The sequence below is a fragment of the Vanrija pseudolonga genome, chromosome 7 (genome assembly GCF_020906515.1).
Source record: "Vanrija pseudolonga chromosome 7, complete sequence".
NCBI lineage: Eukaryota > Fungi > Basidiomycota > Tremellomycetes > Trichosporonales > Trichosporonaceae > Vanrija > Vanrija pseudolonga.
Genome location: NC_085855.1, coordinates 396,646 through 424,381, shown reverse-complemented (window position 1 = coordinate 424,381; position 27,736 = coordinate 396,646). Strand labels below are relative to the sequence as shown.

General features: G+C 60.7%; 10 protein-coding genes across 10 annotated transcripts; 5 read left to right on the top strand and 5 right to left on the bottom strand.

Moving 5' to 3' along the window:
• Positions 1–998: 998 nt before the first annotated feature.
• SPAC2E12.03c_0 (putative protein) lies at positions 999–2,083 on the top strand. Its single transcript, XM_062775551.1, has 3 exons — positions 999–1,195; positions 1,251–1,476; positions 1,514–2,083. The coding sequence occupies exons 1-3, from the start codon at positions 1,059–1,061 to the stop codon at positions 2,036–2,038; spliced, it is 888 nt and encodes a 295-aa protein (XP_062631535.1). The 5' UTR covers positions 999–1,058; the 3' UTR covers positions 2,039–2,083.
• A 733-nt stretch (positions 2,084–2,816) lies between these two features.
• rpl-28 (60S ribosomal protein L28) lies at positions 2,817–4,097 on the bottom strand. The gene is made up of 3 exons (XM_062775550.1): positions 4,013–4,097; positions 3,816–3,957; positions 2,817–3,110 (listed from the first exon to the last, which is right to left on the bottom strand). Exons 2-3 carry the CDS (start codon positions 3,954–3,956, stop codon positions 2,913–2,915), a joined length of 339 nt encoding a protein of 112 aa, XP_062631534.1. The 5' UTR covers position 3,957; positions 4,013–4,097; the 3' UTR covers positions 2,817–2,912.
• Positions 4,098–5,412: 1,315 nt separating this feature from the next.
• LOC62_07G009007 (uncharacterized protein) lies at positions 5,413–6,738 on the bottom strand (the record flags this gene model as incomplete). The annotated part of the gene is made up of 2 exons (XM_062775549.1): positions 5,413–6,122; positions 6,162–6,738. The coding sequence occupies 2 exons, from the start codon at positions 6,736–6,738 to the stop codon at positions 5,413–5,415; spliced, it is 1,287 nt and encodes a 428-aa protein (XP_062631533.1).
• Positions 6,739–7,085: 347 nt separating this feature from the next.
• On the top strand, positions 7,086–7,691 carry LOC62_07G009006 (uncharacterized protein; the record flags this gene model as incomplete). The annotated part of the gene is made up of 3 exons (XM_062775548.1): positions 7,086–7,409; positions 7,449–7,556; positions 7,686–7,691. The coding sequence occupies 3 exons, from the start codon at positions 7,086–7,088 to the stop codon at positions 7,689–7,691; spliced, it is 438 nt and encodes a 145-aa protein (XP_062631532.1).
• Positions 7,692–7,938: 247 nt separating this feature from the next.
• Positions 7,939–8,250, top strand: LOC62_07G009005 (uncharacterized protein; the record flags this gene model as incomplete). The annotated part of the gene is made up of 2 exons (XM_062775547.1): positions 7,939–8,047; positions 8,099–8,250. 2 exons carry the CDS (start codon positions 7,939–7,941, stop codon positions 8,248–8,250), a joined length of 261 nt encoding a protein of 86 aa, XP_062631531.1.
• A 445-nt stretch (positions 8,251–8,695) lies between these two features.
• Positions 8,696–9,458, bottom strand: LOC62_07G009004 (uncharacterized protein; the record flags this gene model as incomplete). Its single annotated transcript, XM_062775546.1, has 3 exons — positions 8,696–8,926; positions 8,999–9,039; positions 9,191–9,458. The coding sequence occupies 3 exons, from the start codon at positions 9,456–9,458 to the stop codon at positions 8,696–8,698; spliced, it is 540 nt and encodes a 179-aa protein (XP_062631530.1).
• A 776-nt stretch (positions 9,459–10,234) lies between these two features.
• gcn1 (eIF-2-alpha kinase activator gcn1) lies at positions 10,235–20,613 on the top strand. Its single transcript, XM_062775545.1, has 13 exons — positions 10,235–10,721; positions 10,763–10,976; positions 11,019–11,409; positions 11,474–11,542; positions 11,598–16,518; positions 16,578–16,666; positions 16,705–18,521; positions 18,832–18,991; positions 19,223–19,340; positions 19,407–19,508; positions 19,545–19,893; positions 19,983–20,160; positions 20,209–20,613. Exons 1-13 carry the CDS (start codon positions 10,403–10,405, stop codon positions 20,323–20,325), a joined length of 8,844 nt encoding a protein of 2,947 aa, XP_062631529.1. The 5' UTR covers positions 10,235–10,402; the 3' UTR covers positions 20,326–20,613.
• A 433-nt stretch (positions 20,614–21,046) lies between these two features.
• pi_2 (Papain inhibitor) lies at positions 21,047–22,364 on the bottom strand (the record flags this gene model as incomplete). Its single annotated transcript, XM_062775544.1, has 2 exons — positions 22,000–22,364; positions 21,047–21,860 (listed from the first exon to the last, which is right to left on the bottom strand). Exon 2 carries the CDS (start codon positions 21,842–21,844, stop codon positions 21,047–21,049), a length of 798 nt encoding a protein of 265 aa, XP_062631528.1. The 5' UTR covers positions 21,845–21,860; positions 22,000–22,364.
• Positions 22,365–23,951: 1,587 nt separating this feature from the next.
• Polr2j (DNA-directed RNA polymerase II subunit RPB11) lies at positions 23,952–24,945 on the top strand. The gene is made up of 4 exons (XM_062775543.1): positions 23,952–23,994; positions 24,203–24,295; positions 24,336–24,425; positions 24,475–24,945. The coding sequence occupies exons 2-4, from the start codon at positions 24,231–24,233 to the stop codon at positions 24,821–24,823; spliced, it is 504 nt and encodes a 167-aa protein (XP_062631527.1). The 5' UTR covers positions 23,952–23,994; positions 24,203–24,230; the 3' UTR covers positions 24,824–24,945.
• asaE_13 (MFS transporter asaE) lies at positions 24,927–27,511 on the bottom strand. The gene is made up of 6 exons (XM_062775542.1): positions 26,448–27,511; positions 26,292–26,407; positions 26,017–26,236; positions 25,577–25,962; positions 25,477–25,523; positions 24,927–25,429 (listed from the first exon to the last, which is right to left on the bottom strand). Exons 1-6 carry the CDS (start codon positions 27,270–27,272, stop codon positions 25,014–25,016), a joined length of 2,010 nt encoding a protein of 669 aa, XP_062631526.1. The 5' UTR covers positions 27,273–27,511; the 3' UTR covers positions 24,927–25,013.
• Positions 27,512–27,736: the final 225 nt, after the last annotated feature.

The following is a 27,736-nucleotide window of genomic DNA, read 5'->3' as shown; positions in this document are numbered from 1 at the left end:
GAGCCAAAGCTCCGCCTCTTGGGAGACCGAACACCCCACCAGCACCGCACAGCGGCGCAGTCATGGCGGCCACGGAACAACAGTCGTACTGTTACTCCCTCTGGTCGACGACATGGCGGCGGTTCGAATCCGCTCGCAGGATCCGGACCTGTCTCAGGAGGAAGGAGATTGGCGGCCGGGGTTCTGGAGTGGGCGAGCCGTTTTTGCGGGCAGTGTGTGTGTGCGCCGTTAGTCGACAGCCTGGTTGTCATGACGTGACTATATAGCTTGCAACATGTTGACACTTCCCTCTCGTAGCCCTCTGCAGGGACCGCAGTTGTCCTACTACCCACTGTGATGTTGGCCTCGCCAACAAGGAACACGGGGACCGACCTTGCCCTCGTTGGCGCCAGGCTCATTGCTACCCCGCTGCCCCCAAGGGTATTTGGCACGACGCATCTGATCTGTAATGAGGCGAACTGGTTGAGACAGCCGCCTGGCCTTGGGCCAACGGGTGCGTGGTGGCATAGGGCTCGAGAACAGTTGCTTCGTGCGTTCGCATCATGTCTCACGAGCTACCTGACCCAGAGGCAGCCACACTCGCCGCGTCCCATTGTCGAGACACAGACGGAGTTTGCCCATGATGCCCGGCCTGCCACTGCTCGTCGACCCTGCCATGCACATCTTCACTGATCGCCCGAGCCCTATGCACATCCTCGCACGTACCTATCTGCATGCAGGTACTTACCCCAGGCGCTAATCATGATGGAGAGGTTAAACCTGCCGCATGCGTGGCGGCTAACGCCACGCGCGCGGTTGTACCCCTCCCGATCCGGCAGATAGATCCGTTACGGCGGATGATATGTGGCTGATCTTTGGCCGTATCTCGAATGCGGCCAGGCGGGTGTCAGTCATGACGTCCGTCGTCCGCGGGGTGCGCCGCCGCAGAACGACGCCTCTTCTCTGCCGCCGGGTGGGTCAGGTGTTTGGCCGTGCACACACACGCACGACGACGGCCGGTTTATAAACCACGGCCGGTGGGGGCAGTAACCGGCACTCTTGCATCCCCACCCACCACAATGCTGCCAGAGAACGCAGTCCTCGATAATGGCCTGGCGACCATCGGCGCCATCCTGTGGTCCATCCAGGTCATCCCGCAGATCTACAAGTCGTACAAGACCAAGTCGACCGAGGGGCTCTCGCCGCACTTGATGCTGTAAGTGGGCGCGGCGCGCGCAGGTGGGCGACACAGAAGCTGACACCGCACACAGTATCTGGGCCACGGCATGCCTCTTCGAAGGCGCGTACCTCGTCTCCATGCGCTCGAGCTTGCCCCTCCAGCTCCAGCCGCAGTTCTTCGGCCTGCTCGGCGCCGTCTCGTGGGCCCAGTGCCTGTACTACAGCTACGGCTTCTCGCAGCGCAAGGCGACGATGTGTTTGTTGGCCTTCTGGGCCGTGTTTGTGGGCTTTGAGGCCGCGTCGGTGTTTACGCTCTGGGTGGGTGTTGCGCTTGCGGCGCCTAGCTGACCCGCAGCACTTCCAGGCCAAGGGCATCACCTGGCCCCTCCCGATGTACGGCTACATCACGACAGTGTTACTCGCCATGGGCCTCCTCCCGCAGTACTACGAGATCTGGGAGCACAAGGAGGTGTTTGGCATCTCGATGGGCTTCATGCTCATCGACATTGCCGGCGGTCTCTTCTCGTCCGCCTCGCTGTTCTTCCACAACCCCTTCGACTACATCGCCTGCGTCCAGTTCATGCTCGTCGTCGTGCTCGACGGGCTAGTCGTTGTGCTGGCACTCATCCTCAACCCGATCGCCGAGCGCCGCCGCGCAGCCGAGGGCAAGGACGACGACCTCGAGGCGGCGCCGTCTGCGAGCGCAGAGCCAGAGACACAGCACCTCCTTGGCGGGTCGAGCTCCATCTCGCGCTACGGCGGGGCAGAGGGCATCCCCGCGCCTGGGCGCCGCGTGTCCGTCGCCGCCGTGCCCCACTTTGGGTCGGTCCACCAGCACCACCACATGGCGCGCAAGAACAGCGCCCAGGGGCAGAACTAGCGGTGTAAGAGTTGGATGTATTAATATGGACTGGGCGGGCGTGGGCGTGGGCGAGGGTGTGGGCGTTGGTATGGGAGGTGTGCCGTGGGAGGTGTGTTGTGGGAGGTATGTGATGAGAGGTGTGTCCTGAGAAGCGCGTCGTGGGAGCTGTGTCGCGAGCACAGCATGTAATGTAGCAAGGTGTAACACTCACCCTCAGCGGTGCTGTCAGCCAAGCGGAACCACTCACCCACAGAGTGATCTTGTTAGAGAAGTGCAAAATCGCCACATGTCGCACGGGCCTTGCCACGCGACCGTGGTCTCGGCGATCAAGCTGACGGCTGTACCCATGGTAGGCAAGTGGTCGTGTCGCTGCCGGCGAGGTTCTGGCAGGGGCGCAACGGGCGTCTCGTTCTGCAGCTTCCTAACACACGGATGACGATGGTGGGATTGGTGGGAACTTATCTGCTGTGGGCGGTGGTTGCTCCAAAACCGTCATGACAATGGGCAGTGACCTGCATCCACCGGCCAGGAGTGCTTGGAAGAGGAACTGGTGTATCCGTATCTATCATGGCCTTGATATCTGGAGAGTTGTTGCTTGAGGGTTGTGGCACCCGACGCTGTGTGGCGGACCCTGACGAGGGAAGGTGACACCACCTGCTTCCCACCTTCCTTCCTGATCATCAGATCGTATCAAACATGTCAGACACGCTGCAGACAGCACCAAACCTGCCGAAAATATGCACAAGATGCTGCTGCGCACACTCTCAGCCTAGTCAGTATCCCTGTTGACCACCCGTGGTTGTGTACACGTTGCATTCACTGCAACCCCCATGCCAAAGTGCTGGGCGAGCGCCCACTCCTGTCAACTAGCTATGCCGAAAGAATCGCGCGCTTAAGCGACGAGCTTGACGACACCGCCGGCCTCCTTGATCTTCTTCTCAGCGAGAGCCGAGACGAAGCGGGTCTTGACGATAAGGGGCTTGCTGATGCGGCCCTTGCCAAGGAGCTTGAAGTGGCCGAGGTGGACAAGGTCGACAACGGGGACCGAGCCAGCGGGGGCCTCAACCTGAGCCTCGGGGAGCGAGATAAGCTGCAGAGGTTAGTTGGATGGGGAGCTTTGTGGCACTTTCGGCCAAGTCGGCTTACCTTGTCGAGGTTGATCGTGGGGCGGTAGTAGTGGTTGGGGAGGAGGTGGAAATGGCGCATACCGACCCAGGAAGGACGTCAGCTGTGCTCTTCTACACGAAATAGAGCGTAACTCACTTTCCAAAGTAACCTGATCAAAGGGAGAGCCTGTCAGTATCACATCTTCGACTCGCGCTTCAGCTATTTACCAGGGTGGTACTGTGGGAAGTGTCAGCGGGACTCAGAGAGGACAAGTGGCAGGCAGAGGGATCGTTGACAGAGCGCTCCAGCGTTGACAAGGCCGTCAAGGGAGTGATGAGATCGTGAGATGGGCGAGGTGGTTGCGGGATGGACGAGGCGGTCGAAGGATGGACGAGGCGGTCGACCGACAAAATTGTTCAAGTGGCAGACGGGGTCGGTCGACTGCCACTCTAGCGCACATGCGCACGCATTGCAGCGAGCACTCGTTCTCCTGCTCCTCTGTTGTGCGCTGCGCAGACTGGTCGAGCCGTGGCAGATGTCTGAAGTCGAACGTCGAAGATTTGAAGTTGAGGTCCGATGTTGGTGCACTTCCATCCAGCCTTCCGTCCGCTCCTTCCAATCCTCCCGTTGTCGCTCGTTGTCGTTCGCTCGCTTGATTCCCTCTGCCCATGCCCAATGCAATGCTTACCTTGTCGAAGTTGGTACGGTGGTGGTGCTGACCACCGGCGAGACCACGACCACCGGGGTGCTTGCGGTGCTTGCCGACACGGCCGTGACCGGCCGAGACGTGGCCGCGGTGCTTGCGGGTGTTCGAGAAGCGAGTCGGCATTCTGCTCTAGTGTTAGGAGAGGTGTCGAGGTGGTCGTTGATGTCGATGCTGCTCACTTTGAGAACCCTTGATGGATAGAGAGACTTGAGTGTGACGGTTTGAAGACTTCGTTGCCAGGCGAGGAGGGAGGGGCCGGGGCTGGCGGTGGTGCTGGGCGCTGGGGCTGGGTGAGGGCCACTCACAAGCTTCTGGTCAAGGATCAAGGCTCTCGCCAGTTCCCGTTTAAAAGCACCCCCCATATAGTCACAGCATCGGACTTACTGTTTTGCTGGCCGAAATTCACGATCGAAACAACTTTTTTCTCATCTTTTTTATTGGTCGCGGCACCGACCAACATCACGTGACTCTCGAGAGCTTTTGGAGATGGTGAGCAGCTGGATCCGGGTGCACTGTGGCCGTAGGGTTGTTTCTCGGCAGCGGCCGTAGGGTTGTTTCTCGGCAGCGTAGAGACGCATTCGGTGTTCACGCTGATGCTGCCTTCTGGCCACTCAGACAATGTATTGAGCTTCATGAATGGTACCATTAGAATGCTCTCGCTTCAGTGATGACATTCATGTACAATTTGAATGCATGCTAGACTTGACAAGTCGCCCCGACTCAGCAAGGCAGTTTCCCACTGATCACTAACTTTCTCAAGTCACACCCTACTTGACGGACCTCCCTTGAGACAGAACGATGTGCTGAAAATATCTGCAGCTTTCTGGACCACCTAGTGATGCATATATACCACATTGAAAGAGTATTGGGTACAAACATGCTCAGCGGTCAGTCGTTACGTAATCATGAAGTGCCACTCCACGTGTACGCCCCGAACGAGCGGGCCACTGGCTGAGGGTAAGTACTACGCGGAGTGACGGGCCGGTCTAAGCGTAGCGTCCCACGGCCTCAAGTGCTCGTGAGCTGCCTGAATTGAACATAGATGGTAGAAACAGAGTTCGACGCCCACCCATACAAATTTGCTCCCGTCGTCCACCACCTTATCTGTGTTACGTTGGTGGGGCGGTGGTCAACCCTCGTCACTACACCTTTCCTTACTCGACAGCGTTCGCACTCGGCAATGAAGGCAGTCACAGCCGTTGGGCCAGTGGGGTACCGACGAGACGATGGAGGCGGACGGCAAATCCCCACCCCCTTGACCTCTGACCGCGGCACGATGAGTCGAGAAACGCAGCGATCGATACGAAAGGCGGGCACGAATGACAGACATCTTGCATTGAGCTACTAACAGCTTCACTGGTCATCTCGACTACATACGGGGCTCTCTTATACACGGACATTTTGTTGCGGTTCGACTATCGCTCTCTGCTACATTATCGCTCTCTACTAGCGACCCTCACTCTGACTTGGACGTCAGCTCATCTCGATTAATCTATACTCACCTCTCAACTGCAACTCAGCTACTTCTTGTGGTATGGGTGCGGGATCGCTGGACGAGAGAAAGGTCGATTGCGAATCACTAGCTCTCATAGAGCGCCAGGATCAGACGAGGCTGCTGGTATCCAGCAATCTTGAGCTTCTGAACGTCAAACGGCGCGACGTCATCGCCGTTGAGGCAGACATTGTGGGCCTCATCGCCAGTGGTGATGTCGTTGACGGTGTCGTCGGAAACGTGGTAGACCTTGTACCAGGTGGCGATGATCGCGGTGAAGTGGACGGCACCCTCGGGGTCGACGGGCTGGTGGCTGAACAGAGCGCCTACCAGCGACCAGCGACAGTCCTCGAAGGTGATGGCTCGCGATACAGCCACTTGGCAAGAAAGGGCTGGCTCGCCTTCGGAGTCTGGGTACGTGTAGCTCAGAGCCAGGCAGCGCGACAAACGGGCTTCAGTGGCCACAGTTGCAACACCTCCGCAAAGGCAGTGTTTCTCGACAGGCGGCTTGGGCATGCCCTGCCAGAACAGGCTTTGGGTCGTAATGACGTCCGCGCCATCTGCAACGTAGCTCTTGACCAAATCGTCCGTCATGATGGTGTTGCGAATGATGCGCTGCTGCTTGACAATCTCGTAGTCGAACCCGCAGGCAAGACAGTGCTGGAAAAACTCGAGCTGCCAGTAGAACAGATCCCAGAACGGGCGGGCCGGGTCCGAGAGGACGTCGAGGTGGATGAGAAGGTGGTAGAGGGCGGTGACTGGGTCGGCGGCGCTGACGCGCGGGACGATACCAGCTTCTGAGACGTTCAGCTAACTAAGCTCAGGCCGTGACTTACCCTCCATTGCTTCTGCCACCTTCAACAGCGAAGGGCGTGGGAGCGAGCCGTCGTCCTCTTCCGTGTACTCGGCGTAGTCGTGGAGTCCCTTGAAGACTTCGCCATCGTGACAATCGTGGTTCTGCAGCAAGCGGGTGAAGCCCTTGCTGTACACGAGAATCTGGGCCAACGCATTGAACCAGCTGGTGCCAGGGGCGGCAGGGGCGCCCTTGGGGGTCACACGAAAGAGCGCTGCCACCTTCGCCGCCCTCTGCGCCAACTCTTCTGCCTTCTTCTCGAGCTCCTCGGCCCTTGCCCAAGCCTCTGGCGTCCCCTTCTGCGCCGCCTCCTTCTGCGCCACCGTCGCTCCTGCTGCCTCCTCCTTCGCCGCCTGTTGCAGCCGGTTCGCCATGTTCGTGTTGAGCTCCGTCTTTTCCTGCTTCCATGCCGCCGCCACCGCCTTTGCCGCGGGGGTCACCGGTTCAGCCGTCGATTGACCTTGCTTGATCGTCGAGGTCTTTGGCGTCGACGAATCGTTCTTGCTGGGGCGCGCGCGCTTCTTCATGCCCGTTGACCACAGGAGGGTTTTGTTGACCATGTTGATTTGATCGAGGGATAATGGGTGACGACAATGTCGATTTGTGTGGGAGAAACAAGTGACAAAAGGAAGGCGGCTCGTGCGCTTCCAGACACGCTCATCCGAAGCAGACTGCACAGTCACCCAACGCGTACACACACGCACGCCTTGCTGGGTTTGGATGGCCGATAACAGATCTGGTGAGACTGGCCGGCCTGTCCACGCGGCACGAGTTGCAGGCTGCAGCAAACCAGTGCCCCATGCACGCGGCGCCAATCATCCCAACCAGTTTTAAACGCTCTCCTCTTCATCCCAACCCATCATCCCACTTTCCTTGACCCACTGCAACCAGCACACCATTGACAACAATGAACGTTCCCGCCGGCGCCCTCGATCAATTGTACATCGACACCTACCCCTCGTCCTTCAAGGAGAACGAAGAGCGCTTCCGTCTCAAGGAGACCATTGTGTCTTCCTTCAGCGAGCTTCTTGTTCGCGACCAAACGTCGTGCACCGTCTTTCAACGCTCATCAACCCTTGGGGCCGCTCCTCTGGATGCCGCCTCCGTGTTTTTCCCCATTCTCCATGAGGATGGGATGTGGAGCCTCATTGTCATCCTGCCTAGCTACCGGTGCATCTTGCACTTCCTCTGGGCTCGCGTCGACAGAGTCCTCGCTCGCCAGTTGGAGAGTGTGAGTTCGCCGCTATTATCCCAGGGCTGACAACCATAGGCCTGTTGCCTCCGCTGGTATTCAAGCCTTCCCGAGCCTACTGGATGGGAGAAGTACACTGCAAGGGACAAGAAGAACCCAGGAGAGTGGCCTGCAGTTCACTACAATGTGAGTGCCTAGAGGTGTCGCCATCGACTGACCCTGTGTAGTGCACCCAGTTTGAGGACACGGCGTCACACAGCGGTGTTTATCTCCTCGAGCAGATGCGGGTTACCGCCTGTTATCCCTACCGCCCAGACCTAGCCCATTGTCCTGAGTCAGTCGAGGATCTGCGAAAGCAACTTCGATCCGTCTTTGACGGCGTTGAACTTCCAGTGGCAAAACCTTCTCCCCACCATAACCTCGTGTCTTCTCTCACCGTTCAGCAGACGAACAGGATTTTGGGTCCGGTCCGGCCCCCCAAGTCTCCTCCGCCTGAGGGAGCGTCCAGGGCGATGATCTTCGCTTATCACATGGCTGTTGCCCACGACAAGGGCAGGGCCGCGAGATGATGCGCAAGGAGAGTGTCTACCGTGGCACCCTTCAACCTTCCCACACTTTCACAGACCAGCAAGTCTTCTACACAGCCGCAGCCCTGAGTAAGAAGGATCAGGCGGCAGGTGAGTCATCATCAGAGGCCATACTCTCGTCGCTGACCTTATATTTCCCAGGTATGTTCACGGTTCCTCGTGCTCTGCTGCAATGCTCCATCCCGGACCCCACTGTCGAGGGCGGTCCCAGGGACGATTCGTGCGCCCCGTCTAACATGGACGCGACGAGCCACGACGGTAAGGAGACGACGTCGAGTGATACCGACGTGTGAGAGGGCAAGAGAGGGTGGGGGTGGGGGGGGCCCACAACCTGAAGCTTTCAACAGTAAGACCTGGGTTTGCTGTAGTTCTTCTGCTAACAATTCTGAGCAGATTTCCGACAACCAGTTGCAACTCGGACCATAGTTGGGGTCTGCACATGTGTCGTCCGTTTACCATGCATCAGACGTTCAGTCATTTTCTTTCCCACGCGATATCGTAGCGGCCTTACGTGGGCTTTGTGTGCACAGGCGGCGGGAGTTTTGATTCTCATCTTCCTTGGACTGTCTGTGTTACTATGTACATGTGTCCCAGTCATGAGATCATGGATTTGTCGGCTACACAACTATGGACAATCTAATGCGACCAGGACGTGTACTGCTGCGTCTTGTCTCTGACTGCTCCTCGGCCCTTGCTGCCTCTCGTCCCTCAATGCTTCCCATCCCCCACCCTCCCAGCTCAGGCGCCCGGTGTGGCGCCCCCCTTCTCCATCCAGCCGCGGAAGGCATAGTAAGAGAGCGAAAGGTCCAAGCCCTTCTCGAAATCGGCGAGAGTGCGAGGTGTGACGGGAAACTGCCCGCCCATGAGCTTGTTGTTGTGCTCGGTGAGAAGCTCGGCGAATTGAGGGTCGCTCCATGCGATGACATCGATCTTTCGCGAGAAGCTCTTCGTCATCGTGTCGATGTTCGACTGCGAGATAGAGTTAGTGCCACTTGAGTGGGGTGCCTGCGCCCCGCCCGACGGCTGCTTCCAAAGACATACCTCGTGATGCTCGTCTGCAACGCTGGAGCCGCCAGTGACCTCTGTGGTGTTGGTCCTTCCCTCCGTGTCAGAAGTGGTTGGTACGTCGGAGACCGCGTCGAGTTCTTCGGAGCGTTCACGAGGGCGTGTTGATTGGCCCACTGGTGCCACTGTCAGCATCGCGACCAGGTGTCACTACTGCATTCGCCTCACCGAATTTCACCCAGTCTCCTTCGTCCTCCTCGGCACTGTTCCTCTTGAGGCGCTCCTCGAGCAGCTCCTTGTGGAACTCCTTGAGCCGTCGCCTACTCGCGGCGTCGACCCAAACGCGATCATCGCTGCTCTTGCCCCTGTTGTGGTCCCGAACCCAGTCGTCGACCATCAGGGAATCCCAGACATCGAGGCCCTTGAGTAGCTCCCTGTGTTCGCGAGGACAGTCCCTCCTCCCCGCGATCCTCGTGCCTTCCTTCGACTTCGCCATGCTTGCTTGACGAGGATGGTTGTAAGGTCGCCACCTTGACGTGGTATAAGACGTTGCTGCGTTGTCGCAGGAGTTGACACAGAGGTTGATCGCGTTGAATGAACGATTCTGAGGAGGAAGGATGGGCGGCAAGTCGTGGGTGATGTCAACTTGCTGACAGAAAGCGACAAAATAGTGGGGGCAACAGAAGTGGCGGTTGAAGTGTTGAACGCCCGAGGCCAATTGTCGGCGAGGAGGCAGAGAAGACAGAGAAGGTAAAGAGGGGACGAGTGAGTGAGTGCGTTGAAGAGATGTGTAAAGCGGATAACGAGGATAGACAGCGCGCACGCGCGCGCACACATCATCAGGCGGGAAAGGAAGGAAGGTGGCGACGGCTCGTCTCCAGTCAACAGACCTGTCGTTCAACGGCACATCACGTGACCGGTCGTTATCATCCCCCAGTGGACTGGGGGTTTGTCACCCTAACTGTTTTCTTGCTTGCCCATTCTGCTTTTCCCCTGGTAGTGCCCGGAGCTCACCGGGTTCAATAATACCTCCAACATTCGTTCCCAACGTGCAGATCGACGTCGTTGCAGTCATGCATTCACGTCACCATCCTGCGCTCTTTTGTTGTGACGGTGAGATGGATGTGGAGCCCCAGAACTACTGTGCTTCAACGGGATCAAACGCGGTCACGTGACTCACCTCCAGCTTGATGCCAGCACCCAGGCCAGGCAGCCAAGCAGCGTCTCGAAAAAGTAAGGACGATGATGCACACAGGTCGTCTCCACACCGACCCACCATCGCACAACCTCGGCTTCCTCCTTCCCCTCCTTCCCTCCTCTTCCCTTCCTTATCCTTTCCAAAAGGGGCGTTCTATAACACGAAGAACGCCCTACATTTTCCATCACTTGGACACCATTTCTACCTCTAAACCCTTTCGCAAGCTACAAGCCCAACGGGGCATGTCGACAAAGGCAAAGGTCGGCACCTGGCTCGGCAAGGGCAGTGCCGAGGCCAAGGGCGACGCCAACGACTCGGACTCGGAGGCCTCGGACATCACGGCGCCTTCTGACGCTGGCGATGATGTCCAGCAGCTGGGCAACGCCCAGGAGGACGAGGACGACGAGGACGGAGCCATCACTCCGGTCGATGATGAGGCGACGCGCGAGCTGAACATTGACTGGGAGGTGGTGCTTCCCAAGGTCCGCCCCGCGCTTCTTGACAAGAGCAGGAAACGGAGAGAACAGTTTGCTGCGCGCTTCCTCTACGTCAGCGATGAGTGTAGGTTGAGCGAGAGCGCGCGGGTGCTGACCGGAACACAGCTCCGGCTCCAGCACAGATCCCTGGTCTGCTGAAAGAGCTGCTATCGTCGTTGACGGCGAGCGGCGACGTCAAGGCGGTCGAGCTGAACGCGAGCGTGCTTATGGCGCTCGTCGCGCGTGACGAGAGTCAGCAGGCGCCGCTCAAGCTCGGCGACAAGCTCGTCAAGTGGGCTGCTGCCGAGGCCGAGAAGGCCGCGACGCCAAAGTCGTGCGTGTGGGCCTCTCTTGCCGCGACAACGCTGACTTGGCTTCCCAGAACCAGCACCCTCTCCGTCGTCCCCCAGCTCACGCTCGTGCTGTCCCTGCTGAGCACATTGCACAAGTCGCGCGGCGACAAGTTTGCCGGATCCGCCCAGTTCAACGACCTCGTTCTGGCCCTCGCTACCGTCACCGACACGGCCGAGGCGCGCTCCGTGGCGACAAAAACCACCCGTGCCGACCGTATCCGCCACAAGGTCAACGTTCGCATCTGGCGCGTCCTCCGTCAGCTCTACGGTGCCTTCCCCGAGATCATCAAGCTGCTGGTCACCAAGAACCCGACTCCCGTTCGCTCGGCTGTGCTGCTTGGCCACGTTGTCGGCGTGGCCCTGAGAATCAAGCCTGCGAAGGGCAAGCCCGAGGGGAAGAGTGTCATCGAGGCGGAGAAGGTATGTGTGTTGTTTGACGCGTTCTCGGTTCCGAGGGAATCCAGGGTCCTGACGAGTCACACAGGAGGGTATCATCAACTACTACTCTACCACTATTCTGTCGTCCAAGACGGCCCTTCCGCCACATGTGCCTGTGAGTTGTGTGCTGCTCGGGCAGTTTCTCGGGCGAGTTACTAACCCCTGGGTAGGTCGCGCTCCGCGAGTTCCTGGCCAACTTTGTCGGAGAAGACGTCCTCGTCGGCAAGCTTCTGCCCACTGCCGAGAAGATGCTCCTCCGCTCGGCTGAGATTGCCCTACCCATTACTGCTGACCTGTTGGATAGCGCCGACGTCGACATCTCGTCTACTGTCCCCGGCAAGCTGTCAGCTGCCATCGTGTCCGCGTCCAAGTCGTCCAACGCCGAGACCCGCGCCAAGTCGGTCCACCTGCTCAAGGCCGTCGCCCGCCACACGTCCAACCCAGAGTCGCTCTCCAAGCTCACCACTGAGCTCCTTGCCCTTCCCAAGACTGGCAAGTCGGCCAGTGCTGAGCAGCGTGTGGCCCTCTACACCATGGTCAGGGCTATCCCCGTTGGCGCGGCTTCCGCCGTCGTTGTCGACACTCTGCCTCCTCTGATTGGCAAGGAGGCCAACGAGGCGGCCCTTTCCGCACTTGCCGTCGCCCTTGGCCACCACCTCTCGGAGCCTCTCACTTCGGGCAACGCAATCGCTGCTGCGTCGGCCACGGCCATTGCCAAGGAGCTTGCCTCGACCAAGCTGTCGGCTCGTAGAGCTGTCTCCAGTGCCGTCGGCACCGCTGCCTGGTCAGTCTACACCCAGCAGGGACAGTTCTCGGCCGAGGGTGAAAAGGTCCTCGGATCGCTCGTCGCTCCTCTCGAGGCCAACCTCAAGACGGCGTCGGCCAACCTCCCATCCAACGCAGCCGGCTTCCTTGAGGGCTTTGTGGCCGTCGCTCTGGCTTTGGGCCCCTTCAAGTCGCTCAGTGCGACCTCGAAGCTTGCCTCTAGCCCACTGATCAAGAGCCTGCTGACTGTGGCCCCCAAGCCGTCGTTCGTTCTCAACGACAAGGTGTACACCAAGCTGAGCACCTATGACGACGAGATTTGGCTCCTTCGCTCGGTCCGTGCCTTGATCTCTACCAACGACAAGATTGAGGCCGACGTTCGCGTCGCCCTTGGACTGGCCCTCATTCACCTTGCCTTTGACTCGAAGCACTCGGATGTCCGTCGCGAGACTTACACCTCTGTTGCCGAGCTTTCCAGCCTTCAGCCCAAGCTCATTGCTCAGATCGTCCGCGAGGCACTCGCTGCTTGGCTCAAGATCCAGGATGAGCGTCGTGCGGCTGCCAGTGCCAAGCGTGCTGTTGGTGAGGACCCCGAGTTTATCAAGTCGCACTCGCGCGAAATTGGCCGCTTCCTTACTGCCTCTATTTCTCGCTCTACCACGGCCGACAAGATTGCACTCGAGGAGATTGCCGCCGACCTTGTCGTCATTGCCCACCACCCCGAGATTGGCGAGGACTCTCCCGTCTCTTGGATCTCCCTCGTCCAGACCCTCAACCTCGACCCCTTGGAGGTCGTTTCAATGCAGCGCCAGCACATCCTCGACCTCTTGTGGGAGGCTGCTGCGGCTCCGCCCAAGGACTCGCGCTTTGCCGAGGCTGCGTACCGCGCCATTGCTACCCTCTCCTTCATTGACCCCGAGGAGTTTGTCCGCGATGTCCTCACGCAGCTCAAGGCCGACCTCGACCCCGCCGCTCTCGACTTTATTGGCATCGAGGAGCGCGGTATTTGGCAGACCCCTGCCGACCAGCTCTTTGTCGACGTCCTCTCTCCCAAAAAGGACGTTGCCGAGAACAAGAACCGCAAAAACTATGCCGACGAAAAGTGGGAGCAGGAGGTCCGCGAGCAGCTGGCCAAGAAGAAGGCAACCACGGTTGGTGCCAACCTCTCCAAGCAGGACCGCGCCGCTGTCAACGCGCAGCTGGCCAAGGAGGCTGGTATCCGCACGGAGATCAGCAACCGTCAGGCTCGTCTGTTCCGTGGACTCGAGCTTGTCGCCGCGCTTGCCGAGTCGCAGATCACTGCCGTTGAGAACCAGCTCGGCACTCTCGCCCACCTGCTCATCTCGAGTGTGTTTGGCCCCGCTGCGTTCCTCGTCAACTCGCGCGCGTTCGAGGTCTTCATCAAGCTCAGCACTCTGGCTTCCGACAGGCTGGGTGACTACCGTCGCATGATCGCCGCGGCCATTCTCCGCAGCTACGACGCGCCCTTTGTGCCAGAGGACTACCTCAACGAGTCGGTCAACGACCTGACCACGCGTATCCTCCACCAGGTCAACTTTGTCGCTGCGCAGAGCCCCCTCGACAGCACGACTTTCACCCTCGTCTCCATGCTCCTCAGCCGCATTGTCAAGGAGGGAGGTGTTGGTACCGAGTCCCCGCAGAGCGACGAGGCGCAGGAGCAGCTTACCCTGGTCGTGTCCATCATCGCGTCAACTGCCGGCGAGTTCCAGAACGAGGCCTACCCACGCCTCCAGACCATTCGTGACCTCATTCACATCATCGGCAACCACCCCAAGCTTGCCAAGGACGCTTCGGCGGCCCTCGTCGACGTCGGTGACGCCATCCGTGACGTTGCTACCGAGCAGGAAATCAAGGAAATGATTGCGGGCACACTGTCTGCCGAGTCCAACGTCCGCAACTCTGTCCTTCAGGCTCTCCAGCCGGTCGACCTGACCGAGCTCAACTACTCGGAGGAGCTCTTCATCGCCTCGCACGATGCCGATGAGCAGAACGCCGAGCTGGCAGACCACTTGTGGGAGGACAATGGTCTGGACGTCCCCGAGACGTACCTCGACTCACTCATCCGCTACCTGGCCCACTCCAGCGCGGCTGTCCGTGTTGGTGCTTCTGCTGCCCTGGCCGATGCCGCCCAGCAGTTCCCTGCGCAGGTTGGCCCCACTGTCCAGGGTCTCGAGGACCTGTACGTTGAGAAGGCCAAGCTCCTGCAGCCCGAGTTTGACCGCTTCGGTATGGTCATTCCCGAGACGGTCGACCGCCCCGACCCCTGGGAGTCTCGCGTGGCCATTGCCTCGACCTTTGAGAAGCTGGTCCCGCTCATTCCCGAGTCGGACGTTGTCGCCATTCTCGACTTCCTTATCAAGAAGGAGGCGCTTGGAGACCGACACGAGGAGGTCCGCCGCAACATGCTCAACGCGGCTGTTGCCCTCGTCGAGACCCATGGTAGCAACGACGTCTCGGGCCTCATGGCCATGTTCGAGGGACACCTCGGTCAGAAGACGACGTCGCAGACGTCCGACTACATCAAGGAGGCTCTTGTCATTCTCTTTGGTCGTCTGGCCGGCCACCTTGATGCCTCGGACGAGCGCATCCCCAAGGTCGTTGACCGTCTCATCGAGGCTCTCAACACGCCCTCCGAGCTCGTGCAGTCGGCTGTTGCCGAGTGTCTCCCCGCCCTGGTCGTGGGCATGTCGGACGAGGTCGAGTACCTCGTCGACCGCCTCTTCTCGACCCTTACCACTGGCAAGACGTACGCCGCTCGTCGCGGTGCTGCCTACGGTCTTGCCGGTGTCGTCAAGGGCCGTGGCCTGCAGTCCCTCAAGGAGTACGAGCTCCTGGACAAGCTCACGGAGGCTGCCGAGGACAAGGGATCGTTTGAGGGTCGTGAGGGTGCTCTCCTCGCCTTTGAGACGCTCTCGGCCACCCTCGGCAAGGTGTTCGAGCCCTACATTGTTCAGATCATCCCCCTCATGCTCACGCTCTTTGGTGACACCAACACTTACGTCCGTGAGGCTGCTGGCTACGCCGCCAAGGTCATCATGTCCAACATCTCGGGCCACTGTGTCAAGCTCATCTTGCCTACTCTTCTGAGCGGTCTGGACGAGAAGCAGTGGCGTACCAAGAAGGGATCGATCGAGCTCCTCGGCTCCATGGCCTACTGTGCCCCTCGCCAGCTCTCGCTCTCGCTCCCCACCATCATTCCTCACCTTACTGGCGTCATCAACGACTCGCACGCGCAGGTCAAGTCTGCCGCCAACGCCAGTCTGAAGCGCTTCGGTGAGGTGCTCCACAACCCCGAGATCAAGGGCATGCAGAGCACACTCATGAAGGCGCTCGCCGACCCTACGGCCAAGACCAACACTGCTCTGTCGGCCCTCCTCAAGACCACATTCCACCACTACCTGGATGCTCCTTCCCTTGCGCTCGTCATGCCCATCATCGACCGTGGTCTCCGAAACCGTAGCTCTGAGACCAAGCGCAAGTCGGTCCAGATCATTGGCAACATGGCCGCACTCACCGAGTCTCGTGACCTTGTCCCCTACCTCACCGAGCTCATGCCCCTCATCCACGACGTCCTCGTTGACCCCGTTCCCGAGGCCCGTGCCACGGCTGCCAAGTCGCTCGGTACCCTTGTCGAGCGTCTCGGTGAGAAGAACTTCCCCGAACTCGTCGACCAGCTCTTGCAGACTCTCCGTTCCGACACGAGCGGTGTCGACCGCCAGGGTGCCGCCCAGGGTCTCTCCGAGGTTCTCTCTGGTCTTGGTATGGACCGCCTCGAGGGCCTCCTCCCGGACATTATCAACAACACGTCCAGCCCTCGTCCTTACGTTCGCGAAGGTTTCATCTCGCTCCTCATCTACCTTCCTGCGACGTTTGGCAACCGCTTCTCCCCTCACTTGGCGCGTATCATCCCGCCCATCCTCAAGGGCCTGGCCGACGACTCGGAGTACGTGCGCGACGCCTCGATGCGTGCAGGCAAGATGATCATTGCCAACTACTCGTCCAAGGCCATCGACCTGCTTCTTCCCGAGCTCGAGAAGGGCATGCTCGACAGCTCGTGGCGTATCCGCCAGTCGTCCATCTCGCTCACTGGAGAGCTGCTCTACCGTGTCACTGGTATCAGCGGCAAGGTCGAGCTCGAGGAGGACGAGACTGCCCGTGGTGCCGACCAGACCCGCAAGGCTCTGCTCGAGGCGCTCGGTGCCGACCGCAGGGACCGTGTCCTCGCTACCCTGTACATTGTCCGCCAAGACACGGTCTCGACCGTTCGCCAGTCGTCGATTCACATTTGGAAGGCGCTTGTCCAGAGTAAGTGCAGAGTGGCAAAGTGGCGGTGGAAATTCGAGTCAAACGCTGACGTATATCAGACACTCCGCGTACTACTCGCGAGATTCTGCCCGTCCTCATGCAGCTTCTCATCCAGCTTCTGGGCAGCACTTCCATGGACCAGCAGGAGGTGGGTCGTGTGTTGGTTACCGCATCGCTGACATCCAGACTGCTTCGCGCACCATTGGCGAGCTGTGCCGCAAGAACGGCGAGCGTATTGTTGCCGAGCTCATGCCCGTCCTCAAGAACGCCATCAACTCAAACGACCCCCGCACCAAGGAGGGCGCGTGTCTTGCCTTTGCCGACGTCATGGACGCTGCTTCCAGGGACGCCGTCGAGACTCACGAGGATGTCATCATCTCGTCCATTCGTGGTGCGCTCGTCGACCCCTCGCCTCGCGTTCGTGCCGCCGCCGCCCGCACTTTCGACACGATGCAGCAGCAGATGGGTGCCAAGGCCATCGACCAGACCATCCCCACTCTGCTCGAGGCCATGCGCAACCCCGGCGAGAGCTCGGAGACTGCTCTCCAGGCCCTCAAGGAGGTCATGAACGTCCGCGCCAACAGCGTGTTCCCCGTCCTCCTACCGACTCTTACCGCCCAGCCCATCAGCGCGTTCAACGCTCGTGCTATCGGTGCCCTTGTCCGCGTCGCTGGCTCGGCTCTCAACCGCCGCATCGACACGCTCCTTACTTCGCTTGTCAAGTCGCTCGAGGCCGACCCTGAAGAGGAGGCCCGCGAGGCACTTCTCGAGGCCATCGAGTCGCTTGTCGCTTCCGTTGAGGACTCTGACGGTGTCCACCTCCTCGAGATGCTTCTCATTGGCTGGGCCAAGGACGTCAACCCTGTTCGTCGCGCCACTGCGTGCAACATCTTTGGCACCATGTGCCAGGTCAACGAGGCCGACACGGAGGACTACCGCGTCGACTGGGTCCGCATCCTCGTCTCGCTGTTCGACGACCCCGTCGAGGAGGTTGTCACTGCTGCTTGGGAGGCCCTCGAGCACTTTGTCAAGACTATCGACAAGGACGAGCTCCAGAGCCTCGTTGTTCCCCTCCGTCGTGCCATCGAGGCTACGGGTGCTCCTGGCCGCACCGTCCCCGGTTTCTCGCGCACCAAGGGTGCCCAGTCGGTCGTGCCCATCCTGCTCGCTGGTATCCTCAGTGGTACCCAGGAGCAGCGCGAGCAGGCCGCCTACGGTATCGGCGACCTCGTTCAGCGTACCTCGGAGGCTGCGATCAAGCCGTACATCATCCAGCTCACGGGTCCCCTCATTCGTGTCATCTCTGGCCAGTCGATCGCTCCCCAGATCAAGGGTGCCATCCTGCAGACGCTCACGGTGCTCCTGGAGCAGGTGCCGCTGCTTGTCCGCCCCTTCCACCCCCAGCTTACTCGCACGTTTGTCAAGTCGGCCTCGGACCCTGCGGCTCTTTCGGTCCGCAACCGTGCCGCCGCTGGTCTTGGCGAGCTCATGAAGCACCAGCCCCGTGTCGACCCCCTCATCACCGAGCTTATCGGCGGTGTGGCTTCGGCGGACAAGGAGGTTGCTCCTTCCGTCGTCGCCGCTCTTGGTGCCGTGTGCAACAGCGCTGGCAAGAACATTGGCCCTGCTGCCAAGGCGTCGATCGTTGAGCTTGTCGAGGAGGCCTTCATGCTCGGTGCTGGTGACTCGTACAACAACGCCATTGCGTCGGTGCTCTCGGGCCTTGCCAAGTACGACGTCGAGGCGATCAGGCCGGTTGTGGACACGTTCCTGGCCGCGCCTACGCCTCCCGCGCCGCTGGTCAGCACCTGCATTGCGTCGCTCATTGAGAACGCGCCCGACGCGTTCTACGAGCTCGACGTGGTCGAGGACATTGTGCGCAAGATCCAGGCATCGGTGTCGTCCGACGTCGGTGTCATTGCCCGTCCGGCTCGTGAGGCCCGCGACCTGTTGCGAACAACTGCGCCGTACGAGAAGGACTCGAAGGTGCAGGCGATGCTGCGGTAAGGGGGATGTAGGGTAGATTTGGAAAGGATTTTTGTGATATTAGAGTCGTCGGTGTCGCCACCTCAACAAATATGCATGTTACAACAACAATGGTCAAAACAAACAAATAGAAATTTGATTCCGTCGACGTTGGATGTCAACAACAAACCTGATATCGGGGCAGCGTCACTTTGCACTTATCATTCTCCAACCAGTACAATGTCGAGGCTATCAGCATCGAGCACGCTCGCATCGGCTCATGAGGAGCTGTACGCAGCAGCGGCAGAGTAGGTGCACGGCTGCCAGACATGCCTAACCACCGCCCAGCTTTGTGTCGACGTCGGCCAACCCGACCTACCTCGAACAACACCGGACACGGTTCCGCGAGCGCGCGCTGCGGGACGTGACGATCAACACGAGCAGCGAGTATGCGTTGATGGACCCTACGAATCCTCTGCTCGTGCGCGAGGAGAAGGAGGCGCAGAAGGTAAGTGATGGTCTGGCGGCGGAGCTTTGAGCGGGGAGGTCGGCGCTGGCGCTGGATCGATGGCTGCTGTATCGATGCCCGACTCCTGGCAGCGTGGCCTCATCGTCCGCAGCCGCAAGATTGCACCTGCGCCCTTGTCCAGTCTCCCCGAGATCGGACACGTTCTTGATGAGGCCCGTCCCCAGCCAGTTGCCACCTACCATTTCGGTATCTCGCGACTGATTTCTTTAGGACTACTTCCGCCGCTTGAAATTCAAGTACCTCGAACAGGAGGCCAAGCGCTCGTTCCTGTTCAGCATTACGGGCGATGAGCCGCAGCGAGTCATGCCGGGGGAGAATGACGAGCTGGGTGGGTGTGGCGACGCGGGCGCTGAGGGCGCGCCCCGCGCCAGGAGTGGAGACTGACACTCTGCAGAACAGATCAACGCGGCCAAGAAGGCCAAGCTCAAGGCGACCAAGGAGGAGATTGAGGCCATGCGCGTCGAGTCGCTCGCGCTGAGCAAGACCAATGGCGAGGGTGAGTAGTAGCCCTATACCCAACGCTGACGCGCAGCACACGCCCAGAACGCAAAGGACGCCGCCGAGGCCGCGGCGCTGCGCAAGCAGATCCAGGACATGGAGCTCGAGCTGGCGCGCATCAAGGCCGCCCACCCGCCCAGCGAGCGCATGACGGTCGACGAGGCCAACGCCAAGCTCGACGCGCAGACCGATGAGCTCGAGCAGCTGACCGAGGCGATTGGCGCAGCTGGCCGCCGGACAGACGAGCTGCGCGACCACGTCGCGCGGACCGCGAAAGAGGTGCTCCGCCTCGCTAGGGACCGCGAGCGCGAGGAGGTGCGCGCTGCGCAGGTGGCGCGCGGGCGGGAGAATGGCGGGACGAGGGTGCACGACTTGTGTGGATGGTGAGTGTGCGAGCATGAGCGCGGAGCGCGAGTGCAGTGCGAGCCCCCGAAGCAGACCAAGGAAGAAGCAAGCTGACCCCCGCCCGCAGGTACGCTGCGTCGCTCTCCACATACCGCGCGCTCCTCGGTATCCGCGCCGTGCGCGCCCAGTCCGACTCGGAGCTCGTGCTCGAGTACGACGTGCCAGGCGAGGAGGACGGCAAGGCGCGCACGCCGGCGAGCCTGACGCTGACGTTTGACGGCGCGGGCAAGCTCGAGGACGCCAAGGTGAGCTCAGCTGACGAGTGCGTGGTGCCCAGCTGACGCGCGCCCCAGCTCGCCGGCACCGAGGTCGACATGGCGGAGATCGCCGCTGCCGCCGTCGAGAACAACGACGCGGCCGGACTCATTGCCGACGTGTTGGTCCGGCTGCGGCCGCTGCACCGGCCATGAAGAGGCGGGCCTGGCCTGGCCGGCTGCCCGGGGCGAGGGAGCGAACGCCGCCGCCGAACCTGACGCCGACGACCACCCCTAGCCCCCGCACCGGCTCGCCTAAGTTCGTAATGTAAATGATCAGTCGCCGTGTACACCTATGCCACTTTACCCTCTACGCGTATGCTTTCCCTCACACCCAGGCGTGAGCTTGGTTGGCCGACGAGCAACGCGTCGGGGTCACGCGACGACCCCAGATCTGTTGGCTGAAACCCCTTTCCCTAGGAAGAATTTAAGATTCACCAGCACCATAGCAACAGCCGCGAGTGGTGACTCTCGGCAGGCACATTCGTGTAATGTATGTTCCATATGTTGATGTCATGCATCATTGCCTGTGGGGATAATCTACATGAGACGGCCGCGTGCAACCGCGCGTCTGCAATAAAAAAAGTGGGAGAGGAGGGGAGATGGCTCGACCAGTCGTTGATCGGGAGCAGGGAGATGGCTGGAGAGAATCCTGAGGGGAAATGTGGCGGCGGTGGCGGCCGCGCGCGCAGACAGTGCCGCATAGGCAAGATGATGATACCCACCGCGCCAGCGCTCGAGCTTGCGAGCGCTGCGCGGATTATAAAACCCATGTAATCGATACAGGAAGATAAAATAAAAGTGTCCTTGGGCGCGCCACGGGCGAGGGCGGCGGTTCGAGGGTGGTAGAGAATGACAACAGAATCGAGCGAGCCGATTATGACGACGCGGCGAGGACAACCAGTCTGCCAATCGAAGCAACAAGGTTGCTCATGCTGGCGAGGTTGCCCGAGGCGTCACCGTCGTTGTTGACGACGGAAGCATCGGGGTTCGAGCTGCTGATGTTGGTCGAGTTGATCGAGACGGATGGCGCAGCCAGAGCCGTCGAGTTGAGGGAAGCAGTGGCAGAAGCACTGAGCGAGCTCGTGGTGGACGACGAGACAATGCTGGAAGAAGAGGAAGGAACAATCGAAGACGTGGTCGACGAGGCGGCGTCAGTCGTCGTCGTCGACGAAGACGAAGGAGGAGGGGGAGGAGTCGACGACGAGGTCGGCTCAGGGGGAGGAGGAGGGGCAGCCGAGGAAGTCGGCGCGGGTGGGTCGGGCGAGGGGGAGGGCGAAGGCTGCGACTGCTGGCCACCGTCACCGCCGCCACCACCACCGCCAAAGCTCCAGTCAATGGTGAAGACACCGACCGACGTGGGGTTGAAGAAGGTGAAGAGCGACTCGGACAGGTCAAGAGCGCCGTAAGGGCAGCCAGGGCACAAGTCGACAACGGTAGCCTGGGTCGACTTGCCGTTGGCGCTGATCGTGACCGACTGGCCACAGTAAGCGCCACCGTTGTACTGGGGGGCGTTGACGGCAACGACAAACTCGGAGCCCGAGTTGGTGTGACCGCAGGCGCCGAGGCCGACCTCGTAGTAGGTGGCACGGCCGGAGAAGCGCTTGCCAATGTTGACAGGGGCGGCAACAGCGGCCTGGACGGCGAGGAAGGTGGTGAGGAGCGTGGCGAACATTGTTTTCCGTTCTTTTCTGGTTTAGATTGGTATGTGAGGTAGTGTCGGTGTCAACCTGGTAACAGCGTCAGCGACCTGCGGGCTTGTTGGGGTTGCGGGCTAGCAGCGGCGGGTTCGGCGGCCCAAGAGCCACTCATTAAGTACGGGCTACTCACGACGTGGTGGTTCGTGCGAGGTCGGTGCCAAAGGGAGGCGGGGGACGTGAACGCAACTCGGAAGCGTTCAGTGGGTAGCCGGCGAGTGGGGGCCGGTGAACAAGAATGACGATGAGGGTGGAGTGTCGAAAAGACTGTTGACTCTGTCGAGGTGGGGTGGTGTTAAAGAGAGAGAGAGGGAGGAGTCGGGGTTGTGTCGTTGTCGAGTGGGTTTAAAGGAGAGTCTGTGCTTGTACTTCTAGAAGGAGTACGGCAGTGAGGTGGTGGTGCAGCGGCAGTGGAGGCGGCAGCAGCGGCGGCCAAGACGGAGCAAGGAGGGACGAGGACAAGGATTCGGGGTGGTCAGAGCTTGATGGATGGAGAATGGAAAAGAGGGTGCATGCGTTGTGTTGTTGATGCGAGCAGCGAGGGCGGGCGGGGCAGGCAGCGCCTCGTTGTTTCTACGCTGCGTTGTGTCGGGTCCATTGGATTCAGGGGCAAGAGGCATCAAGACGCGTCAGGGAAGCGCCAGCGTCGTCGGCCTGGACCTGACCGCATGGGCGTGGGCAAGGAATCAGCCCAGAGACCCCGTTACACCCTCTCTTTAGCAGGCCTTGTTACGCCCTGGACGATCTGTTCGCGTCTTGGGTCTTGTGCCCATTGTCCCTGATTCCGACCCCCCTGACGGCAACGAGTCGCTGTGGCATCCTTGCTGCAGGTTTCACCGCCTGGGCCGCAAGTTCCGGCGCGCGCGCGCGCGCGTTTGCGTTTAGGGTCGAGGCAAAAGCAGGGTGGCAGGGCGTTTGAAAGAGGTACCGGAATGCATGCCCGTTTGGAGAGTTTGCAGCTGCCCAGCCTGTAGAGCCGGGGTTATACACCCCACCACACCCACTACCCAACCATACTGCTGTATTTGACTGGCGCTTACCCATTCCGCTCCAACCCTCAAAGGAAGCGAGGAACGAGGGCATGGCAAGGGGGCCATCACCACGCTGCCACCACCGTCCTACTCCAAGAAGCAAGCAAGCTCTTCGTTATTCATTTTCTAGGGCTGCACCTTGGTCTTGGATGATTGCCGTGGCGTGGCTCTGGACTCTTTTGTGGATTTGCATGCTGTACACCGACCACCTTGGCGGCCATGACGACGAACATGACAACCCCCCGAGCTTGTTTCTCGTGGGGCTCAATGCCGAGGATGCAAAGCGGCAGTACCACAGTTATTCACTCCACACACTTCTTCCCGCAGCTCCGTTGGGGGGAGAACCCGGCCCCGCGCTGCAGTCTGCCTGTAGGCTCGTGTATATTCTCGGACACGGGCCCTCGGGCCGGCGCGCGGCAGGCTGGGCTGGGCGGCGGCGTGTAACGCCAGACTGCAGCCAGGCAGCCCAGAGGCGCCGACACTCGTGCGCCGCAGCCACTTGTCAGGTGGCGAGCATGGCGTCGGTTTCCCTTGATGCTCGTCGACGAACTGACGGATTACAATGTTCATCTAGTCCTGGAGTCTCCTGTATTGATTGACAGCTAGCCTCTGTTGCCGCATTGTTTACCTTGGACAGCGTGCCGGCATGACGCGGGGAGAGAAAAAACTAAACAGGTTAGCTTGGACTCCGTTGTCGTGAGATTCAAACCGGCCAAGCCGCCGAACATGAGGGCAGGCTATGCTGCTATGTGCCGTGGTACTCGGGCTCGTTACCGTAGACGGAGGCAAAAACGGGGGTCCATGCCTCCCCTTTGCCCGTTTGCGAGGCCTGGGCCCGGGTTTCAGCCAAACGACGAGGGGCTGCCGCGTGGGAAGGCGCGAAGGCGGGATCAGAGCCACGTGTCAGTCCAAGGCCGGATGTATATTTATCACTCTGTAACTTCTTTTTACGTGTCAACTTAGTGACTTGCCACGCGAGACTGCCGGAATCAAACTGACCATGCTCTCCATCTCTCCACCACAAGTGCATTGTTGCTCAAAGTCACAACGAGCAACGAGCAACGCTCTCGACATTGTAAACCACCTCGCAACAACAAGTGAGTCCTGTCTCTCCATGCCTGCAGATAACACGCCCCACCCCGCACGCATGATTATACTCCAATATCTATATCTGTCAATCCACGTAAAAGACGCTTCCTGCGGGTCGACAGCCTCTGCCGAGAACGATTGTTTAACAATGATACCGCGCCTTCCTTCCTCGCCTCCGCATCTCTCTGTCGTCTGACACATCACTGACAACAAAAGAACGCACTAGCGAACACCGACATACACCATGTCGGGACGTATCAACCAGCCTAACCGTGTCGAGTCGTGGCTGTTGCAGGAGGACGAGAAGAGGTGAGCTTGCTCTACCAGGTCGATGAAGCTCACCGCCCAGGTTGACAATCACCGAGGACCCCAAGATCCCCAATGCCGCGACGGTCGTGATCCGCGCGCAGGACCACACGCTAGGCAACATGCTCCGGGCGTGAGTGGCTCATCCACATTGACAGAGCCCAGCCACTAACACGCCCCAGCCAGCTCCTCCTCGACCCGACAGTCATGTTCGCGGGCTACAAGCTCCCTCACCCCCTCGAGAACGTGATCACGATCAAGATCCAGACGGACGAGAAGTCGAACCCCGCCGACGCGCTCAAGCGCGCATGCCACCTGCTCATTAAGCAGACGACCGAAGTCAAGAGACAGTATGACGAGCAGGCGCGCAACATTGAGATGGGCATGGGCCCCGAGCAGGCCGCCATGCCCGGCACGCAGGGCGGCGCCGGCGGCTACGACCCATACGGCGACGGCTTCGGCGGTGGCGGTACGGTCGTCGGCGGACCTGTGCGCGACGCTGCTGGCAACGCGGATGTGTACGACTTCTGAGTGGCGAGAGAGGCTCGACCGTGGCGACGGCCGTGGAGACGGCTGTGGGCTCGGGCTGCTCGTGGGCCCTGGCTCCGACTAGAGAATAGCAATGTTGTATGCATAACAAGATAGTAGCAGTAGTAGTGTCCCTCGCCATTCTCGTACACGCGTCGCGCCTCGATCTACTAGATATGTCTACCGTCGTCTACTAAATAATGGCAAAGAGCTTCTTGGTCTTGTACAGCCTTGCGGCGAGGACCAAAGTTCCAGAAATGAAGAGCATGCAGCCTCCAAACGCGATAGCTTTGGGGAAGTTTGCGAACTGCTGGGCGGGCGATCCAGCGCCGACGATTGCGCCGAAGATCGGCGGGCCCGACAGCTGGGCGATACTCTGCACCATGAGCGCCTGGCCGATGAGCGTGCCGGCCAGGCGCGGGTCCGTGGCGGAGGCAGTGACCATTGGGCCCTGCACCGACACGGGTGCACCGCTCACGAAGCCGTAGAGCACGCAGAGGGCGATGAGCGGTGGGGCCGTCTTCATGCCCAGCCAGCCGAAGGTGAGGATCGACATCGAGTAGATGCCGACAATGGCCACGTTGAACGTGCCGACGAGGTCGGCGGAGACTGGCGCGTGAGCTGGAATACAGAGGAGAAGCTTGCAGCACACTTACATCCGAACACGAGGCGGCCGATACCGGACGACCCGTTGGTGATCATGCTGTGATGGTGTCAGTTGGGTTGTGGGCAGGCGGTGGCGACGGCGCCACTCACAGGAGGTACGGGCTAAAGTCGCCCAGGCCCGCAAGGGACCCATACGTCCCGATGAAAGTGAGGAAGGAGAAGAATCCAAACACGAGGAACGGGAACGACGCCGCGACGAACGCATAAGCGGGGTTCTTGAACTCGCTGAGGTGGAAGAATGGCCCCGGCGGGCGGGGCGGCAGACGCGTCTTGACGAACGTCGTGGCCAGAATACCGAGGATGCCCATCAGCAGCGCGATGAGCCGCATGGTCCACCCCCACCCGATCTTCTGCGGCAGGTTGGCGATGATGGCCGGCCAGATGATCGCGCCGGCCGACGAGCCGGTCATGAGGATGCCGAACGCGAGGCCGCGCTTGAGGAAGAACCACTGGCCGACGGCGCCCATGGGGACGATCTGGGCGTGGTCAGTACGAGTGCAAGGTGCCACACATGCCACGCCGCCACTCACAAACATCAGGTCCGCGCCCAGCGCCATCAGCGTAGCGTGGCACAGGAAGATCTGGTAGTACTTTGTCGAGAGGGACAGCATGCAGAACGCGAGCACGAGGAGCAGCGTGCCCGTCGCCAGGAGGGGGCGGCAGCCGTACCGGTCGAACAGGGGTCCAGTGAAGATACACAGGCCGAAGCAGACGGCCGCTTGCGCCGAGCCGATCCACGCGATGGTCGAGCTGGCGGTGTGTCAGCACGTCGTACGCGGCCACCGACGCGTCGCACGCCACTTACGAAGGATACTCCTCCAACAGGTTCTCGCGGTAGTATGACTGGAATGCGCCGACGCTCGCAGCCAGCCCGAAAGCGCACAGCGCCGCGCAGACGCCGCCAAAGAGGCACGACCAGGCCTGGGGCGTCAGCTTGTCTCCTCTTGGCCTTGCCACTCACCTCGACCCCCCCGTCGGGGTAGACAATCTCCTCGCCGTCGTCGGTGATCTGCACCGCGACGAGCTCCTCGACGCCCTCCTCCTCTTCTCCGCCTTTAGGCTTCTCGTCGACCGTCTGCGAGCTGACCATGCGCGCGAGCGACGCCATCGTTGTCACCGTGCCCGCGCGTGCCCGCGCGCGCCGCATCGTCCGCGTCTCCTCCCGCGTCAGCGTCGGCATCGAGACCAGCGCGACGGGGTCGACGAACGTGCGCGCCGACATGGACGACATGCGGGACACGGTGGGTCCGAGCGCGGCGAACGCGGTCGGCGGCGACGAGGCGCCGGCGGGGGGCACGCCGTCGCCCGCTGTTGTGCCGGCTGCTGGCTGGCCCGCGGCGCTGGCGGCGCGCTTGCGCACCGTCGTCGCTGCGCCCGCTGCGCCGGAGCTGAAAGCGCGCGGCCGTGCGTCTTTCCCGCCAGCGCCGAACGACGCCCGCATCGACCGCGAGCGGTGGACATCGGGCAGGGGCGCGATCTCCTTGTTGTCGTCGTCTTCGTCGTCGTCATCTGCCACCGCCGAGTCTCCCGCTACTGGCGGTGCCACGCGGCTGGCGGACGCTGCGCGCGGCCGTGCGCCCGGGCCGGAGAAGGACGAGCCGCGCTTGACCGTCGCTTTGCCGCGGATGGTCGGTAGTGGCGGGAGCTCGGTGTCGTCTGGTGTGTGCGGCCTGGAGGCTGGTGGCGATGTGGGTGGGCTGGGTGCCGTCGCTGCGCCTTGTGGTTCTGGCGGCGGCGGCGTGACCCCGCTTGTTGTTGATGGTAGTGGTGTTGTGCTGCTGCTCATCGTTATCGCTGGCTGTTGTCGTCGCTGTCGCTGTCACTATAATGTGGAGAATGCAACGTGTCGCCGCTCGCTTGTGGTGTCTCGTCTCGCCGCGCCGAAAATGTTTTCGCTCCCCGTGCCAAGATCCGAATGGGTGTGGGGCCGGAAAGACGCCGATAAGCCGTGGAGTGGTGGGTGTCTTGTCTTGTCTTTGCTGCTTTCTTTATGTCTGCTCTTTCTTTCTTTCTCGTCGCCGTCGTCGTCTCTTCGAGCTATGTTAAGACGTCCACACCCACACCCACGCGCATCGCCGACAAACCTGCATCCCACGCTCCATCTCGCCCGTCCGCGCCACCACCGCGCACCTTCACGTCAGCCGCCGCAATGATACCCCGGGACGGACTTGGCCGTCCATCGGCCTGGTGCGGTCGCCGGGCGAGATGCGCGGGCGGGTGAGAAGCCAGGGAATATCTTTCGGGATGCCG